The following is a 16,447-nucleotide window of genomic DNA, read 5'->3' as shown; positions in this document are numbered from 1 at the left end:
AAAATAAAAATATTCTTATAATAATGTAATATTATTCAATAAATACAGTAACAATGGAAATTTATTGCATTGTAATCTTGCTATGCTTCATTGAAGTGTTGTAAAAAGCAGACATTTCATCATTACTACAATCCAACAGCAATGACATTTCGCGATGTAATTGGAATATTGCATCATTGCGGTGGAAGATTATTGCAATATGAATGCAATTTGGGGTACAGCAGTGCTGTACGAATTATTTTGTATTGACATATAATATAAGAAAGATTTAGACTCGTATTCAAAATGCTTTTAAAAATGTGTCGCGTTATTGCATCATTCTTTTTATCGTTCTTTATACTTAAATAAAGATAAAATAGCATTAATGTCATTAAAAGTGTAGCGGTATTTTCCATTCCTTAAGAGAATATATAACAAAAATAAGGTTTTTAAAGCTTTTTTTAAACGTAAAAAAATAAATATTTCATATTTCTAATTTTTAATATAGCTGATAATATAGTTTTTATTGGTATAGTTTATTTTTTACGTGTAAAAATATTTCAGTTATACACTAAAAAAGTGTTTTATTTTAACATATTAGAATGTTTTATTTCTGTCCTGTCTTTAAAATATTTGTAAATGTTTTAATTGTAAACAATGTTTAAATTGCTATAAACAATTGCTAAAATAATTTTTGCGTCATAAAAGTAATATTACAATATAATTTGCAATTTAATTTCATAAGTAGAATGAATTTCTTGTAAAACAATTGTGCATGTGCGTTTGTATGGGTATATAAGAACGCGTGCGTCAGAGGTTCAGTCAGGAATTCCGACATTCCTGCGCAGGTGAGTCTGGGATGCTGATGTGGCACGTTGGCCCCGTTCGTTCTTGTCCGAACATCGCGTGCAAGGGCCAGCGAAATTGTATTTTCACAGAAGGCTCCTCTTGCAAAGTGGAGCATGATAAAGTATGATACATTTAATCGATTCATCCGTTACCGAGAGGAAATAAGCACAAAATGGGTAGTGAATAATATTGTGTGGCACTTTTACGCAGCTTTTCAGTACATTCAGTATATGCTATGCGAATGTTTACATTTAAATAAATCTTAAAATTAAATACAATTCCTACGTAATGATGTATAAATTATTTAATAAGACATTTGAGACATATGTTCCCCTTTTTTCTTGCATTATCCTATATTATTTAATAATGAACACATCTTTGGCCTCGTGTTTATAATATTTGCCATTATGCCTTATAATTGTGATCCGTCTCTACTTCAATTAGACGATGTAATCGCGGTGTATTAAACAAAAATTTAATATTTTGAGTGGCAATGAGGTATGTGGAATCATTGCATATTTGTTTAATTGCGCAATTTTTACTCCAGACGTAAATAAAATGTACGTTTACACGTTTTTAGCAGTGCATATCTTATATCAACGCCTAGTTATCATTTCAAATAAGATCTTTTGCAGTATTCATCCGTGTATGACGTATTATTTTTTTGCCCCGAAATCATTCACTTTTCACATGTCAGGTTATTTTTGAAGTACACGTATTTATTGATTATAATCAATTTGACTTTGAACCGTGATTATATTTACCCGTGAGAATACAATATTCATAATAACCATGGTAGTATATAATCAGTTCAAAATCGAGATCCGTGCACTCCCCACTTCTGACACTAGAGTAAATAAACTCGACGGCAACTCGGGAAGCGTAGAAGCGTGATTACTAGCTACAGTCAGTAGACAGTTAGCTTGCACACGAAGCGGATTCACATTCCAAATGTCGGTCGATCAGGTATTGCTTTATCTTTACGCAAAAGAGATTAATTTAAAAGGAATTAATCGATGAGTATTCACTTTGTAATTAATTAATAAAGAAGAATAAAAAATTATCAAATTAATTCTTGATTTCAAAAATTGAGTATTTATAAATTCGCAAAATAAGAATTTCAGTTAATTCCTTTTAATTTCTCATAGCTTAATTTATCCGTTTCATGACCAACATGTAGAATGTCTATAATTAGTTTTATTGTTTAGTTCATTTAGTTTATTTGTAAGATCGCAAAAAAGTTTTATAGACGTGTACTGTTAGTGACAATTGCCTAAGATTTTTTAAAGGTCGATCTTAGAACGGTACATACTGCTTTATATTATATAAAAACTTATCACAAGTCATATCTTCACTTATCCCTTTAACATATGCTTTTTAACATATCTAAACAATACCTAATTTTATGGAATTTTATGGAAAAACAAATATACGGAAGTGTTTATTACTTTATAAAGATACTTTATCAAATTTTTATCTATTTGACATTAAAATTTTGTAAGAAAATTAGTTTTAAGATAATTGTTCGTGCGTTTTCGTTTGATGTGTCCATGTCGCGGCGGTAATCTATTGGCGGCAGGATCTTAGCGGCGCGTCGGCGATCGCGATCTCTTAGCGGGCCGCTACAAAAAAAGTTCCAAACTACGCAATTATTCTTTGTCGGTATCCTGTTTTTCCGAATTTGCGATTATAAAACCAAGAACAGAGCAGAAGCACCCGGGACAGTCGTTGCTAGCCGTCCGAAGGGCTCACATCTCGTGTAACTCTACTAATAAACCATATTATATTCCCTACACTTCTAAGTCACATTCATTATCATCAATCCTACAATTTTATTTAAAAATTATATGAAATAACGTTGCCAATCAAATTATATTTTCAAAACGCGTGATTATTATATCTTGACGGCTTCGACTAACAACTTATAGTTTACACATACTTTTTCTAGACATTCAAAACTAGTGTTTACGTAATTTTTTACAATACTTATTTTTTATCGCAAAAACCGAGTAAAATTTATAATAAAGAACCATCAGCAATATAATGTTTCAACAAACATAATGTTTCAAAAAATGATTACGATAAATATCAAGGCTTTTACAACTTTATATAGTGCTATTTTCTGATAAATCCTATGAGCAACAATGGTCGTAAAAACATTTTTAATCATATAAAATAATGTACAAATTTATAAAAACATGAAACTTTGGGAAAACTTAAACAATGTCTGTGACATCATATATATATTATTTTAAAATAAAATTGAAATATTAAATAAAAAAAAAGTAATCTTTACAATGGAATAAACATAACCCTGTTTTTTATTTTTCCTTTATCTCTTCGCTTTTAAACTATTACATCAAATAATTCTTCTTAACAATTTGATTAATGTACACTAATTAAAAATTACTCTTAAATACTTATAAAAAAACCCAACATTTTAGATACCGATATACAATTGTATATTCTTGCTGTAAAATAGAGAATGTGAATGAGATAAATATGTGTATATTAGTATGTCGTTTCATCATAACTTTGACCATGTCGTTGTTCAAGGCTACTTTCTTATTTCTGGTAAATAAATAATAAATTTGTTTAGCTATTTATCACATTCACTATTTAAAAGCTAACTTTAAAATTAATTTTAAAATGTGATAAGTTTTATAGAAAAAAAGAAAACTTTGAATAACTTATCAGAAAAAAATTAAGAATTTACAGATAATGTCAGCTTGAATTTTTAATACAATGTAATTTAAAAATTATTAATAATATAAAAATATTACTTAAGATTACAAATTTAATAATTTCAGAGAGAATTTTTAAATTACAAAAATAGTTAAATACGTTAAATACGATTAATATAATTTTTCTATATGCTATTTTAATTTTTTCCAATAAATTTTCGAAGTAATATAATATTAAAAAAAATATATATAATAAAGTCGAGCATTTATGGATAAAATATGCACAATTTACATTATCTATACATAATGTAAACTATGTGTAAATTATTTCACCTGTCATTTATGTAAACAATAATCCATGGATGATAGAAGATTTCGATTTTATCAGGAATAATGAAAATTATATTTTTAAGATCATTATTATTTTTTAAAGTGGATAAATTATATGATTTTTTTACATAATGTGATTCTTCTAATTCTACATATAAAAATATCAACATAGCATTATTAGTAGTTAACAAAATATTTCTTATTTTCTTTTTATTCCAGCATATTTTGACATAAAGTAAAATATTGTTTAAACTATCTCGTAAAATATTGATTTTTTCAATATTTCTTTAAACTCTATCTTAAAGGTTAATCTATAATGTGCTCTCTGCTTTCTGTTTCTTATACATTTGCCTGTTGCCTTTTTGACCTCTTTGCATAATGTTTTATCAAAATTGGCAAGATAAAAGCTGATAAATTGCGAAAAAATCATATAATTTTATGTTAAGAAGAAGGCCTTGATAACCAAGTTAATCTTGGGAATTTAATTTTTCGAAAATTACGTAATCTTATCATTAATTGTCCTCCTTCAGACTACACAACTTTCGTCTAAAACATTTTTGCTATAACATGTCGTTTCAAGAGTAAGCTTGTAATGCTTTAAATATTCCAACTTGCATATCAAATTTAATAAATGTAATTATTTGTAACTAATTTAGAAACTGTTGAGAATTTTTGTTACATAATATATTTATTGCACATAATCTTTTTCAAAGTCACCTTTAGATCATACTTAACTGATACGCAATATTTTCTAATTTAAGATATAAATCTTCGACACACGATACGATTTTCCATGCTAGATCGCATACGAGGCGTCTTACTACGTATCCTCATTGGCTTACGATTGGTGACATAATCATCCGAGCCAATCAGGACACGTATTAAGACGCCTCGTATGCGATCTAGCATGAAAAATCGTACCGAAGGCTTTAGTTGATACTAAATTTAAAGATATTACATACATATTATATAAATTTTTTCTTAAGATTCAGCAAGATTCTTAAGATTAAATCGCGAAAAAAATGATTTACACAATCATTTAAAAACAAATTTTATCTCAATTTTTTGGTCTAATTGTGATTAAAAATAATGTAATTTTACAAATATCATTTGTCTTTCAAGATTTATTTATTAAATTGTTTTTCATAGTTCTGAAGATTAGTTTCAAGAAATACGCATCTATAAATATACAAGGCTCTCTCACAGCACTTATATTAGTTGTATAAAGTTACAAGAAATGATATGTAATAAATTATTATACATAGCTTTATATTTATTACTTCTTAAAACTATAATATTTGTAATATTGAAACAAAATGTGCGGCAAATTGAGACATTTATCTTATTATATTACATAGAAATGTAAAATATTTACAGAAATAATAGTACATTTCTTAAATATTAAGACAATTTATGACACTTAAACAAATGTTTTAGTTTGTCGTATATTTATAGTCAGGATTATAAAATTATTGTATTTTTAAGAGAAAACTAAAAAAAAGTTGTATATAGCAATTAATTTTTTTGCATACAATTTTTTATCTCCAACATGTAATCAATAAGCACCACGAAAGAGCCGGAACTTAAATTTTTTTATCCCATATTCATATTTCTATACGTATATTTATATTTATATTTCTGTTCTATTTTTATGATGTGCACAAGTAAATGTATCACAATGTTGCATTAGTTGTGTTGGCATGGCTTTTAATTTATGTATAATTATTACAGAAATATTGTAAATACACTCAATAAACATATTTATGAACAAATTACACTCGCAATAATCTGCAATAAATAAGCTCTCAAGACCTCGAAAAAAATTTGCTATACCAAGTATTATTGTTGTATTATACGACCCTGGCTTGCATATCGTGACAAGGTGGGGATTAATGTTTTTAACTTGTGTAAGCATTCGAACAGTGGTCAAAAAGTACTTACAATACCTACAGTACAATCGTCAAATTTATAAGGATGTCTCTTGATCAGGTATATTTTCTTTCATTTGTGATCGCGTAAAGAATACATTATCAACATTATGTATATAAAAAATACATGTTCTTCATGTTTTATGCAAAAAAGTGAATTCTTCTTTTTGGATTTTTTCTCCAGAGTTCTAAGTTATAAACTGCATCAAAAAGGTGTGGACGAATCAAAGCGGAAATGAACCGCAAAAATTGACCGGTAACATAGCATACTAATTTCATTGATTTCGAACTAGGTTCGTGCAGATATTATTGCACGCATTTCTCTGCGGAGAAATTTAGGACAGTAGAGTATTATTTAATCTGAATGTACACGGTTGAGGAAAGTTCGGAAGTTTCCGAGAGAAATTTTAAGATTGATTATTATTACTTCTTAAAAAAATTATGTAGCTAAAAAACTCGAATAAACAGTATTATTGCATTAATAATTAATAATTTTAAGCACACAATTCTGATTACTAAATTGGAATTTATCTGGCGGTCATTCTTTTAAGGAATAATGTAAAGTCATCCACGATTCAAAGGTTATTTTCGTGGCCTTTTCTGCATTATCCATATTTATAAGCTAATATACATATAATACGCTACTGAGATACGTAGTGACTAACAACGAAGCTTCTTGGATAAACACTTTTTTAATATTAATTTTCTTATGTATAATATTAATCAAACGTTAATAACTAATGTAATATTGTTCACAAATACTGAAATTGTATTTTTTTTCATAGCAATTTGAGGCGGCTGCCGAAGCTGTAAAAGCGCTCACAAAACGGCCTACTGATGATGAACTTTTGGAACTTTACGCTTTGTTTAAACAAGCTACGGTTGGCGATAATAACACACGTAAGTATTTATTCATAATATAAAAATTAGATAAATAGTGCATAGATAAGTATTTCATATTTAATTTTATGTCTACATTAATTATATTGTACATATAAATTTTTCCTTCGATCCATGATTTATGCAGTACTTTTTACGCGGTAAATAATTTTCCGATTTCTATGATATTTATTAAAATTATTTTAATCATCATCTATATCAATATGCTAAAAGTTCTTATGTAATTGTATCTCAACCAACAATGTTTTTTTAATGTTAGTTAAATATTTATTTTTCATTAATTATATATTGTACAATTTATTTGCAAAAATATTTATTAAATGTTTATTAAATATTTACTTTATGTTAATTACTTTTTTAAATTATTTTATCAACGGATGAACTTTATACGTACATGTATGTACATATAATATTTATGTGTACTTGTTAAATTATATTTACATTTATTTTATTGCTAAATAAAAAAAAAATTATTAATTTTAACCCAATATTCTAAATAAAATAAATAGTATTATAACTCTAAAAAGTAAATAATTAACGTTATACCACTAATGTATATTGTGTAATTTCAGCTAAACCAGGTATGCTGGATTTGAAAGGTAAAGCCAAGTGGGAAGCCTGGAATAAGAAAATGGGTACATCACAAGAAACGGCAAAACAATCGTACATTGATTATGCTAATCAATTAATTGCAAAATATAAATAGTTTTATATATTATCGCCAAAAATTGCGGTCCTACTGTAGTTATGAATCAAAAGAAATGTATTTTTATATTTTTTGTTTCATGTTTTCATCTTATTACTTTTTGATAAATTAAATGCAATTTTCACACTACAATTTTGTTGCATAAATATTTAAATTTATCCTGATATTGTGATGTAATTTCGTTAGTGATCAAACAGAGAACTTGATAAAATACGCTGCGTCGTATATGATATACAATTCTTATCAATAGGTTACCATTATTATAAGATATAACGTTCTCCAAGCGCATCTGGTGTATCTAATCTATGAATAAAAACGTGTAACATGTAACAGAAATTTATTGTATATAATTTTACTAAAGAAACTTTTAAACTTTACAGAATGTTATTTATTTATAATTCATATCTATTTTACAGCTTAGTATGACTTCTAGTTATATTTTTTAATTATTTATGCACATATATTTTTTATATGTTACAGAGTAGAAAAACAAGTTAAGTTATGTTAAAATCGGACCTTGTTGAAATTTTTATGTTAAAATTTAACACATTTGCTTGTTACTTTAACATATTGCTGTTGTGTTAATTCAAGTGAAATGTTAAATTATTAGAATAACTGAAAAATAGTGTAAAAGTAACACAATGTGCACTTGTTTTTAATAGTACACAATAAGTTCCTCATTATCAGTGACAGAATTTATCTGTTGAAATTAATTTTTAAAAATGTTGAGTTTATTCTATATTTATATATTCTATATTTATTTTTATAATAGAAGAGTGACTAATATTATTTCTCGACGTAATCTCGTGATATATTATGTTACATTGATATTATAACAATGTTAAAGTAACATGTTATATGTGTTATAATTCTACTTTGACATAATTTTCTCATTAAATTTTTATATAAAAATTATGTTAAATTATAAAAGTGATATTTATTATTATGTTAAAATATAACATAATATTTATGTTGCTATTTAATATATTTGGTTAGATTTTAAGAAATCTCGAAATTGATTGTCGAACTTTATATAGAATTATTTGTAGTTTGTAGTAATTTTCCTTTCGTCAATTGTAGTTGAACCTTTCAAAAAAAAATTATACAATTGCAATTGTTATGTACCAAGCAATTAGAATTGAAGTTAATGTTATTACAAACAATTTTACAAGAGATTATACTCATGTACAATTTGTAGTAAAGATTGCAATCAAATGCCATTGCAAACAATTGTAATACTAACATTTTCTATAATTTTAAAACCTATATTCGATTCAGTGCGCTAATTGCAATTCTTATTCCAGAAACACTATTATCATTGATAAATATCAGTACTTATATAAGAAATGGCAGATTACAATTAAATTCCGTTCTCAACATTACTCAAACTGCAAATAATTACAAAGAAAACACTAATTGCTAAATATTGTCGAGTAGTATCAAAAAAGTGACTCTGTCAGCACCTCTTATAGATGCGGCGCGAGTTGAAATAAACAAATATTTAAAAATAGTTAAAGGTAACTTTCGACAATACTGATTGAAGACACTGGAACTAGTGAAAATTGCCAAAAAATCATCTAGAATTCGCGATGTTGTGACACTTTACTTTTGTAGTAAGTGTCAGCGTATGAGCTCGAAAATTATTTAAAAACCAAATTTAAAAGCAAAAGTATTTCTATAATTCAGGAATGTCAGAAACTGTAGAATTCTCTCCTTCTCCCATCCCCCTCTTCCTTTAAAAAATATAGAATTTCACAATAAAAATAAAATTTTTTGAAACTTGTGATGTTACAAAAAGTTAGTATCTCATATTTTCAAACTATCATTTTTTATAATATTAATTCGATGAAACTATATTGCTATAAATTATCAGGAATTGTATGTATAATTTTATGCGGGTGCAAGTAGAATTTGTATAAAAACTTGTGGTACAGAAAGATGAGGTGTCAACATCACACACATACAAGCTAAAATCAAAACATTCTGCTAATAAACAAATTTATGTTAATTTGATTGACTACAAAAAATGTTTTATCATTTATCGCTAATTATTACTGGTGACAACAAGGTTTCAAACTTTTTTATATTTCGATACAAAATTGTATATTCTTTAAAAGAAGAAATATACAAGATTTTATTATATGTTAGATTGAAAACAAACTTTATATTTTAAGGACGTACATACAAAACATTACCAAAAATATAAAGATTTATAAATTCTTTTATTATTATGTTTACCTACTATTACAAATATCTGTATAAAATTTGAGCATACAATTTTTTAAATAGTTTAAAGTTATTTAATTGTTTAATCTCAATTCATATGTAAAATCACGTTTTATAATACTTATTCACAAATTTAATAAGAAAGTAGTATTACTAATTAAATTAAACTATTTTCATATATAATATTAACAAAATTTTAATAAATATTTCGATAAGTTTATTTAGATTCATTTACTCGTTTAAAAGTTGTCCTCTTTTCAAAAAAACATATAATAAAACTTTTCATCTTTATCACGAGTTTCGTGATTAACCATTAACAATAAGGTATCTAGAATTTAGAATACATATTAAAAGATTAACTCTCTATGATCCAGTGAGATCCATGTCCTATACATTAAAATATATTGTAATTTGATAATGTAAGAATTTCATCGATAGAGTTGCTTTGATAAAACTATCTATATTTTATATTATCAGAGCCTGATATTCATCAATGAGTCCGCTAAAAAATAATATAGTATCAGCCTTGTTGACGAAAGTGTGTGAATGTTTTGCGTTTACTGAAAATCATCCAATTTTAAGTAATATTTTTTATGATTAAATAAACTATTTATTGCTTCCCAGATTTATTATGTAAAGGACTGTCGTTTTAAAATTGTGGGACATCTATGTTCCATCACTAAAAAAAAAAACGTGTTTTTATGCATTATAACTGATGCATTTTAACTTTTAAGACTGGTTGTTTCAATTTACCTATCAGATAAGCATGCATTTTTTTCTTAAATAAATCATATCCAATAGGTTTACCAAGAAGTTAGAACAACCGTTCCTTTATCCTTAACTCTAATCCTACATCTGTGGTAGAATAAACCACTGGTTTTCCCTTTAGTTTTAGATTTAGTTTTTTGCTTAGCTTCATGAATTTTTTTATTGTTTAAAAATTTAAATTACCCCAAAATAACTTTTGGATATTAGTTTTAAGAGTTTGAAGAATGTTAATAAATTTTTTTGAGCCATAATGTTTGATAATATACAAGTAATAACTACTTAAAGAGACTGGGGTATTGCACTCCTTGTAGAATACCGAATTAATTGATGTAGGATTAGGGTTAATCAAAAATAATAATATATAATTTAAGCTGTCATAAAAATTACCCTTATAAAGTTAGCCCCCGCACCAGCGCCTAAAAAATCCGCACTTATATAAAAAACTTAGTGCTCTTTTGCTAATTTGGTGCCTTATATAAAAATTCTATAACTTCTATGAAAAACCTGGGCTCTAGAAAATTAAGTGTGTATTAAAGTTTAAGTAAAATTAATTTTTCTTATTTATACAACTATGCATAAATATTTGTATAAGTAAGATCAAAGTCTCTAAGACAAATAACGCTAAAAAAATTAATTTATTAACAATTGGGGCCCGAAAGCATGTCGTTACTCCAAAGAATTCGCAAGAACACAAATATGTAAAATAAAAAATTTCTAACTATTACTTCGGCATTTTGTGCCAAAATGTTCAAGTGAAAGAACAATCTCTAAGATCAACAATGTTAGAAAAAAAAAATTTATTAACAATCAAGTCTAGAAACACTTTTTGATGTTTACTCCAAAGTATTTGCGAGAACACGAATATATAAAATAAAAAATTTTCAACTATTACTTCTATTAGTTGTCGGCGTTATTTTGCTTCAAAACTAAATGATTGTCTAGATTTTATTTCTAGAGATAAACCTAATCAATAAGGAATACAATATTTCGATTAGAATTGGAAGTTAAGTCTCTTGATTTCTGTCTCTCATGGTAAAAATATTATATCAAATTTATCAATATTTCGTATTTTTGAATTGCGTTTCGTATAATCATGATACTAATATTTTCTATTAATAAATTCTTTTATTTTGTAAAATATTTCAAAGTAATGAATAGGCCAGTATGATGCTGACCTCGATACAGGCTGTGCATCAGTACTACATCTCGGTTGATAGTGGTCAATGACCTTCTTTCTCTTATTGTCTCACCTGTATCGCACCTCTCTTCAAACTTTGTATACGCATGACGTGTAATAATCGGTAGTTGATAAAATTTTGTTTTAAAGGTCTTTTAGAATAATTTCTAATTAAAAAATCTTTCGGAATGAAAGACAGAACAAGTGTTGTCACCTTTTTAAATGTGTAGGAAAGATTTAAAAATAAAAAGTTTAAATTTATTAATTTATATTTTACATACTGTTATATTTATATATCTATTACAAATATATGTTTTTGTATTTATATAAACATATAAATAACAATAACTTGAGATTTTTTAATTATCTACGAGAATTATTTAGACATTGATTATATAGTTCAAAGTTCAATGTCAACATTTTACAAGACAGAGATGCATCAAAATAGGTTAAGGTTTAATTGTGATTATGGGCGTTCTCAAACTTTTCTTAGATAAAATTTTTCTAGATCTGTTATTTTATTTTAACATAAAAGAGACTTACCAACACTGCTGCGCAACAGCGGAGTTGAAACATTAATCTATAACATACAAATATGTAGAAGTTTAAATAGTGCCTAAAATAACTAATATTTAAAAAAATAATATATTACACAAGTACATTAAATTTTTTTATTTGTCTGTTAAACATGATAGAGAAAAATTGAATTGTATTGTAAAATCTTTTTGAAAATATAAGTTGTTATAAAATTCAATAAATATAGACAAGCTTAATTTTCTTTCGTAAACAATATGAATAACTACAAGCTTCAATATTGTCACATACGAATATATTAATGTTACACCTCAATTTTTTAATTTATATGAAATATCTGTTCCCACAGTTTTTTTACGTGGTTGAAAATTGTGCGAACAGAGTCTGCCAATATTTAAAAAATGTATAAAATCTTATATATGTTATAAAAACATTTACTTCATATATTTTCACAAAAATATAATAATGAAAATTACAAAAAATAAATTAAAATTTTATTGTAACTATCACTATACTGCAATGTACTTTGAAGCAATCAATTAATGTATTAATAAATTGGTTCACTAATATACATAGAATAATTTCAATAAATATCATAGAAAGATATTTTCTGATCTCATAAGAAAGATTGTATAGAACTGAAATTGTGTATAAAAAGTACCATGTAAATAAAAGATCAGTGTATTTCATTAAATATATTAAACTTAACAGATTAAACAGATTAAATATCACAGACTATTAGATTTGCATCACAAATATGAAATGTGCAACACAATTGTTAAATTGATAAATAATTATCAGTTTGTAACTGATGTGGATCTACAATGCAGTCACAGACTCGTTCATTTATGTTTTAAAGTTGTAAAAGCAATTACAAAAGCAGTCTGTTTTTATCAAAGAGAAGTCGTATAGTTGCTTTTAAGTCAATTTAATTTCAATTTCAACAACCACAATATATTGCCATGACGAACTAATCATAGAAGCGCAGAGAAAAGGAAATTTTGTACATAGTGCAAAAAAAAGTACAAAAAGCAAAATAAGCAAAAGTTCTAACATCTGCATTTTATTTCATATTCACAATTTTCGGTTTCAGTAATTTCACGAGCTTTAGCGTGTTAAAAAACAAATTTGATTTACTAATTATAAATAAATATAATATTTGACTAAAGTATATACATTTAAAGAAGCATCACGAGACGATTTAACGTACAACTATGCGATTTTAAGACTGTAACCTAACAAAACGACTGCGATTACATTTGTAGATCTCGATTAACAGTAATAAAAATTATTTACCCATGATTGCTCCGCCGATGCCTGATACCTCGGGTCCACTCCTCGCGGATCTCATAGATTTCGCTATTGTTATTCCTTCATGGCACTCGCGTGAAATTCTTTGTGTCGACTGCTTGTACAATGCACATTAATAATCGGAAAGGAAAAATGCGTGATACTTTGTACGACACTCTCGATGACGATCACACTTGACTTTATGGTATCGAGACGGAAAAAAACAACGTGAACGACACAAGATTCTACGAAACTACTACTCGTTCGACGATGCCTCTCTATGACGCTCACGAAAACATGTTTAGAAAGATTATTATCTGTGCAATAGAAACGTAAAAATATATTGCGCGGCATTTATGACAATAATCCGGCATGACGCGCACTTAATCTCCAACACGACGAATAACGCGTGAATAGTGCGATCTTGCGAAATTACGAGTTAACGTATTTCCCTTTGAAATGATCGAGCGAATCGTAACCCGCGGGCGAAAACTTGACTTGAAACGACGCGACATAACAACATACGATATTATGCTTCATGAATGAGAACGATCCGCTTCCGCAAACAACATTGTCTATGGAGGCACTCGTATGCTGTACCATCAGCGCCTCTATGTGCACAAAATGTGCACATTGAACTACGTAGTCAAATATCTATGAATTCCGTAGGTAATGTGCATGATTTATTCATCGAGCGAATACGCGCACACGAAAACTTTGCCCGGAACGAAATCACATGGCACGAAAGTGGCGTGACTACACGTAATTTCGTGAAAACACAGGCCGAGGAAAGCGGTGAGAAAACCGTTTGAATAAAAATTACGCGCCGAGACACAACAAACGGAGATAAATTCGTTTCGAAAATTTCGTGTTCGCTCGCACGAAGATTAGTATCACTTCACAATCACTCGCGATATTTTACAGAACGTATCCTCTTCGAGCAAACACTTTTGGTTCGAACACACACGCGAACACTTACTCGAGATCGAACGCAAACGCACGAGGCCGCGCTTTACACATGAATACCTCTGCTACACAAGATCTCACGGCTCGCGTATCGTTTGCTAGCAGCACGACGGTACTCTCACCACAACACTGTACCTGCATAATACCGCACAATTCAATTCTGAACGCGAAATACGCACGGAGTCGACAGAGCGTCCGACCGGCGCTGGAGTAGCGTACATGACTGGACTGGAGCGCGGAGCAACGGAGCAACATGGCGGCAGCGGCGCAGGCGTGGCGAGTCAACCGTCTAGCAATGCCGAGTGGCGCCGACTAGCGCCGAGTACCGCCGAGTCTGCCTGCCAGCAGTCACGTACGCCATGTTGCTCCGCGCTCCAGCGCCGGTCGGACGTCTGTTAACTCCGTGCGTGTTCGCGTATTCAGAATTCGATTTGTGCGCAGGTACGGTGTTGAGAGTCGCGCTAGGAGACGACACGCGAGCCATATGTGAGATCGTACGCGTAGCAAAGGTCGTATTCGTGTGTAAAGCGCGGCATCCTGCGTTTGCCTTCGGTTTTGAGTAAAGTGTTCGCGTGCGTGTTCGAGCGAAGTGTTTGCTTGAAGAGAATATAGATACGTTCGGTAGAATATCGCGAGTGCCGATTAAGTGAAGTGCTATTAGTTGTCGTGCGAGCATACGAAATAGAAAATTCCCGAAACGAATTTGTCTCCGTTTGTCGTATCTCGGCGCGTAATTTTCATTCAAACGATTTCCTCAGCCTGCGTTTTCACGAAGTTACGTGACGTCACGCCACTTTCGTGCCATGTTGATTTTCGCCGCCAATCAGACGAGCCGTCTTTTTCACGTATTTTTCAAATGTAACGGTCGCGCCAAGTGCAATTCTCGTGTGCGGTTTACGTTTTACTCGTCGTGTGTGATACATTATCCGTAACATCGGGAGTGCCGAATAAAGTATCGGACGATCGTTATTAATGTGCGGTTCGATTCGAAATAACAGGATGATGTCAGCAGAAAGCGGCATCCATGGAGCGACTCGGTATTAAATAATATATACTATTTTTTCAAGTGATACATTTCTTTACCTGCTTTTGTGTTTGAGTTTAGGAATAATATTTATCACATTTTCAGAATCAAAACCGGAAAAGGAATGTAGCAGTAGCAGTAGCAGTAGCAGCAGCAGCAGCATCAGCAGCAGTAGCAGCGCAACAGCAATCGGTGAGTGAATTTTTATCAAATCAATTAATTGAATTTATATCATGTATATGTGGTATTGCACATTTATAGAACATAATTATGCACATTTGCATAAAACAGATTTAAAATATGAATGCATATAATTGTAAAATTTACGAGTATAGCATGAAACATCTAGATATATAATTCTGTTTAAAAAATCTAAATTAAAATTTACAACACGATTTGTTATCTATATTTACCTTATTTACGGAATCTGGCAATGTGTTTTGATGTGATGAAGAGTTTGGATGACAAACAAAGTGATTTTCACTGAGTGAAAATTTATTAAAGTTACATTAAATTGTTCTGAATAATATATGTATCATGTATTTCTTATGTGAGTTTTATATGAATCACACGTGGTTATTATTTTCGAACAGTAAATTCTTTTATCTTGTGAAAAGAAAAATTTTAATGTGATAATAAAAAGCTGGTATATGTGACAGTACGTGTTAATATCACATGTGTCTGATAATGAAACAAAGATCACTATCCCGTTGATTGTCTCACCTGCATTGCACTTTTTGAAGTCGCACTGCTTCAAAATCTCAAGTAATATTTTAAGATACTAATACAATTCTGTGATTGATTGATGATATCTTAAAACAGTTATTTTTATCATTGACACATTTTGTGAATATGTAATCTAAAACTTTATACAATTTTTGCAATTTTTAAAAGTAACTTAGCATTTACTTTTTTTGGATCAGGCAACTTTTTATTTTTAAACTTCTTGATTACATTTTTTATTACTTTTCCACCTATTAATATTTTTTCCTTTTCCATTATTAAAAAATCTCAATTTAATGATGTAGCAATGAGGACTATTTTGTTACGCATTACTTTCTGACTCGGTAGCTAAGTTGTCTTTGT

The 16,447-nt window shown here is 28.8% G+C and overlaps 2 protein-coding genes across 4 annotated transcripts in view; one reads left to right on the top strand and one right to left on the bottom strand.

Moving 5' to 3' along the window:
• The window catches only part of LOC105828598, a 51,436-nt gene extending 36,938 nt beyond the window's left edge, over positions 1-14,498 (bottom strand). Inside the window, exons 1-2 of one of the 2 annotated variants that reach the window (XM_036283359.1) lie at positions 13,378-14,498; positions 12,091-12,127 (exon numbers count right to left, since the gene is read on the bottom strand). In XM_036283359.1, the coding sequence (XP_036139252.1) occupies positions 12,091-12,123 (33 nt within the window). In that variant the 5' untranslated portion in view covers positions 12,124-12,127; positions 13,378-14,498. The remainder of the gene's footprint in view (positions 1-12,090; positions 12,128-13,377) is intronic. The other variant, XM_036283358.1, reaches the window with a different exon arrangement.
• LOC105828590 (acyl-CoA-binding protein homolog) lies at positions 1,657-7,753 on the top strand. Of its 2 annotated transcripts, none has more exons than XM_012666994.3 (3): positions 1,657-1,794; positions 6,556-6,670; positions 7,243-7,753. In XM_012666994.3, the coding sequence occupies exons 1-3, from the start codon at positions 1,780-1,782 to the stop codon at positions 7,374-7,376; spliced, it is 264 nt and encodes an 87-aa protein (XP_012522448.1). In that variant the 5' UTR covers positions 1,657-1,779; the 3' UTR covers positions 7,377-7,753. The 2 variants fall into 2 exon arrangements, with proteins under 2 accessions (XP_012522448.1, XP_012522457.1); XM_012667003.3 differs by lacking the exon at positions 1,657-1,794 and adding an exon at positions 5,758-5,831.
• Positions 14,499-16,447: the final 1,949 nt, after the last annotated feature.

Source organism: Monomorium pharaonis, chromosome 2, assembly GCF_013373865.1.
Source record: "Monomorium pharaonis isolate MP-MQ-018 chromosome 2, ASM1337386v2, whole genome shotgun sequence".
In the NCBI taxonomy this organism is placed as follows: Eukaryota; Metazoa; Arthropoda; class Insecta; order Hymenoptera; family Formicidae; genus Monomorium; species Monomorium pharaonis.
The sequence above is the reverse complement of the archived record's forward strand: the minus strand, read 5'-3'. Positions and strand labels throughout refer to the sequence as shown.

Excerpts from the sequence above, each read along its gene's own strand:
- LOC105828590 (XM_012666994.3), top strand. Across the intron at positions 6,671-7,242 it reads GGTTGGCGATAATAACACAC|CTAAACCAGGTATGCTGGAT; the intron begins GTAAGTATTTAT and ends GTGTAATTTCAG.